Here is a 4,334-nt window from a genome sequence, read left to right as displayed (position 1 = left end):
TCTTCGTGCGTCATTCTCATAAACACGACACATTGTTGGATAAAGGCCTCTCCACGGGGGGCTGTTTGACCATACTTCCCCGTGCTGGTCATTGCCGGTTGGTGAAGGGGAGGTGGTGCACAAAACCGGGTCAGATGACACGAGCAAATGACGGTAGGTAGCTGAGGTCCGGAATCGAATTTGGGTATGGGTTCATTGTGAAGAAGTGTGCTAACCACTGTGCCACCACTCCATCCCTTTTACTGATTCGGTCGTACGGCTGTTTTTTTCCGAGGTGACTGAGTGTATTAGTTAGCGAGTCCCATCTCAAAACACTGAGACTCTATCTCGAAATCTTATGGGTTTGAGTTTATAGGTTTTAGCCACCCATCATTAAACTTGTTTCTTACAGTGCAGCCTCAGCCACGAATGTGCAAAATAAATATCTGGCATATTTCAGATCTGAGAATCAATGTATCGTTATGTTAGGTGCATAGGCAATAAAGAATGGAAAGCACGTGTAATGCAAGTTATGGGAATGATGCATTCCAGCATAATGATACATTACTGACATTTGTTGAACCACTGCTGGATGAAGGCCTCATCATATGGTGTTTCGTTCGTGTGAGTTGGCATCAGGAGCCGTTCAGATACCATTATTATTATTATTACTACGGACATCCGATTAGCATGGTTGGCTACGTACGAAGAAAATAAGTTGAACATACATAGACATATCAAGGAAAGCCTCACTGAGTCTCGTGACTCATTATAAGAGGGGTCCTGACAACGGGGGCACGATGATTTCTGTGCCGATTCCACTTGAATAATTTGTGGATAATTGTCTCAAATTTGTACCTCGACGCCGGCACCCAATGGCCCACTCTTGTGAATTGACGTCGCAGGATATTTAACGTCCGCTGTGTTAGCAGATGGCGTGTACTTTCTACTGTGAATAGACCCGCACAGATATTCACGAGCGGTGTTAGCCGTGGGCAGGGATCAATTTGAGGTCGTTGGGTTCAGGGTACAACCGTTCCACCACAACATTCCAACACTGGCAGAGAATGGAGGCTCTTCGGGTTACTTGCAATGGCACATTCTGCCTTTTGTGATATATTACCGTACTTTCATATTGCGTGTTTGCCACGCAAGTTCGAACAGAATAAAGTAATTATTGTGGCATTCAAACCACGAACGCAATATTCCGCAGATTATTTCGTGAGGATTAATTGCCTCAACAGCGAATGTAAAGTCTAATGGGGGGGTTTTTTTTGGTACCTCGCGTTCTACTCGGAACGTGAGGTTCAAAGGTCAGAGATCCACCAACAGCGAGCCAATTTCTTTGTTTACCACGGATATTGATTTCCAAGCTGCGCGTGTATGCGTGTGTGTGGCATTAGCGATCTGTAGGGCATTCAACTCCGTTGCTAGTCAGTCCTTACTTCTGAGTGGCGAGATAATGTCAAGTACTGTATGATTCAGTCTAACACGTAGAAGGGTTTGATCGCGTACATATGTTGTTAAACCCGTCACCATCCGACACAGCCAATTGGTAAGGCTTGTCGACTCTGGCTGTCTGATGATGTTGGTTGTAATCACCTGCAAAACATCACGGGACTCGAATTGCAAATGTTGTTGGTTTACTCTCCAACACACCGGAGTGCTGAACTAGTAACGAATTGGCGCGTTTTGTTTACGTGACAAACCTCAATAATTGGCTGTGTCGGGTGGTGGCGGGTGTAACGACACATTTATCTTTACGAGATCTAACCCCAAAAACCCCCCTCTATTTTACTATATGACTGATCAACGTTAACCGCTTGCATTGGCGAGTGTGCGTTTCAGTATGACTCCCATCCTTTCATTTGGCAATTTTTTCTCTGTAGCATCAACAAACCCAAGACAATGGCCATACTTTAATCTGCCAGTTATCCTAAGTGATTATCCACCATTGGTAAATGTGCTTTCAAAGCTGCACTGACCAGCGTGGTGAAATATGGCAAAGCAACGCTGACCGATTGCGTCTGAACGAGCTGATTTGAATTGATCCATCTCTGCGGTATAGTACTCTTAAACGTAGTTCGATAAACAATGAAAGTTGTTAAAATGTCAGACACTTAAATACGTAATTACGAGATGTGAAATAAAATCCGAAATTGGGCCTAAAAAATCCAATTTCTGTAAATATGAAATCGGAAATTTATCCGTGTAGCGTAACATTATGAAATCTTACTTTTAAAACAATCCCATCGTTAGTACTTGAAGAGCACGCTTGAAATTCTTCCTCTAAAACTGCAACCCCAGCAAGTTGTTAACCCTCCACCCTTCCCTCCTAACCCAGCAGTGGCTGGTCGTCGAATTAAACAAATAAAAAAATTCCCCCCCCCCCCAGCCCCCCCTCTGCGATGAACTTCGGGTCATTGACTCTCGACTTCGAGAGCCCCTCCACCTATTCTCCCAGCACGGCATCGCACTATCAATATAAGGTAACGTTCGCGGCCTCGCGAGGAGGATAACCTTGCAAACTCCCCGCGCCGCAAGGTGCTCCGACAAAACTTCACCCCTACGCGGTGGACGCTCGCCGCGAAGAGCGTTGACGTCTCGACGTCTCGAGGCCGATCGTCGTCTTCACCAGCTCTTGCTGCCACCGCTTCAACCACCGCAGGTAACGTGGATTGCTTTCGCCAAACTGGCTGAAGTCAAAATGTTTTTCCACTGGTATATTTAAAGAGTACATTGTTTCAGCCTGGACGATTACGTAGCCGGGCTGTGGTGGCTATGCACGTTGCCTGCCATCCGGCACGGCGGAGGCAGCAGGAGTTGGTGGATCACCGCAACAAATATTGTGAGACTCCCTTCCCGTGGGTGTTGAGGTGCCATACCCTGGCTCGCCAGGAGAAGGCGGTACATCAATTGGACTAATCGCCATCTGTTTCCATCTGTACGGGAATAAAGTGTTATTCCCTCTCCGGGTGCTCCGGGTTTTAGCCATCGAACAAAGACGGTCACTGTGTCGCGCACTTTCGCGATGCACTTCTGCGGCCATCTGGAACGCTCTTCTTCCGATATTAGGAAGCTACTTTTAAATCTAGATTGGAAAACTTATTTTTTTTAGAATTGCTTTTTGTGTTTAGTTTGTTGTCCTTCCACCGTACCTTCAATGTGTACGTTTGGCTATTCAACAAGGTCGTCAGTTGAAGTCCTGGTTGCCGGTTGACTCAGCCCATTATTCCTCTAGGGTCGATAAAATGCCCACGACCTCAATGTTCAATTGAGCAGGAAATCACTTGGACTTTTCGTTTGTGACGAATGCAGTGAATGTTCTTTTTTTCTGTGTGGGTGTCTGCTCTTGCGTAGGGGTTGCAAGTGACGAAGATAATCATGCCAAACTCAGTGACCTTACAAAGCTTCAAATCGACAGGAAGTGACAACAGTGCATTTAATGGAGACGGATACTCTAACGGTACGTAATTTTTTTATTTTCAGATTAATTGTCAATGACTTGAAAAGGTACTCGAATGATAAATGTTGTGTGTTCACTCTCCAACACACCGGTGTGCTGTACGAGTAACTAATTGGCACGTTCTGTTTACGTGACAAACCTTACTCATTGACTGTGTCGAGTGGTGGCGGGTTTAACGACACATTTATATTTACGCGATATAACCCAAAATAATCTCTATTATGGACGTTAAAAATAATCATTACATTTGGTTCTGCACTTTATTTAAATCCATGCTGTGAAAGTTGTACACATTAGTTAGGCTGTTATACAATGAACCTCCCTCTCTCTACAGCAGGATTGGTGGGGAAGTGTTGCCCCGATGCTCTAATTAAGAGGGATCTCAGAAGCAGTTCTGTAATCTCCGCTTCTGCGGGCAATTCTCAAGTGTAGAGTGATGCACTGATCGTGACGTAACGCCTATAGAGCACAATCAGGATGATATTTTGTGACGATGCATTCCATACCTGTCAACCCATTATCAGTGCCCTACCTCATTACAGACCAATTCAGACCTTATTGGTCACCCCGTGCCCCTTATGAATCTTAACGTTCATCCTACAAACTCCCATCACAAGGGAGAAACACAAACAAATATATATTTTTTTGCCCGTATTGAAACGGCTGTACGCCGTATGGACCTGAAAACTCAATTTCCCTGTAGAAGAACACTACGGGCTAATCCGTAACGGATATCGCGTGCCTTCGTTTACTCAAACGGGATCGTGCACTCGTGACACGTGCATCGAATTGGCGTGCGTGGCAATCGTTTATTTTCAAGTTCGTATCGTCGTATGTAAATGGGTCTTCTTGGAACCCCCTGCCGCCACTAGAGGTACTACAATGCACC

The 4,334-nt window shown here is 45.3% G+C and overlaps 1 protein-coding gene across 1 annotated transcript in view; it reads left to right on the top strand.

Moving 5' to 3' along the window:
• The first annotated feature begins 2,434 nt into the window (after positions 1-2,434).
• ABCB11 (ATP binding cassette subfamily B member 11) overlaps positions 2,435-4,334 on the top strand; it is a 38,918-nt gene continuing 37,018 nt past the window's right edge. The window contains exons 1-2 of the mRNA XM_032965534.2: positions 2,435-2,647; positions 3,340-3,445. Of these exons, the coding sequence (XP_032821425.1) occupies positions 3,364-3,445 (82 nt within the window). The 5' untranslated portion in view covers positions 2,435-2,647; positions 3,340-3,363. The remainder of the gene's footprint in view (positions 2,648-3,339; positions 3,446-4,334) is intronic.

Source organism: Petromyzon marinus, chromosome 34, assembly GCF_048934315.1.
Source record: "Petromyzon marinus isolate PM22_M1 ecotype Great Lakes invasive population chromosome 34, UKy_Petmar_22M1.pri1.0, whole genome shotgun sequence".
NCBI classification, from domain to species: domain Eukaryota; kingdom Metazoa; phylum Chordata; class Hyperoartia; order Petromyzontiformes; family Petromyzontidae; genus Petromyzon; species Petromyzon marinus.
Note: the sequence above shows the minus strand (reverse complement) of the source record. Positions and strands in the feature narration are given on the sequence as shown.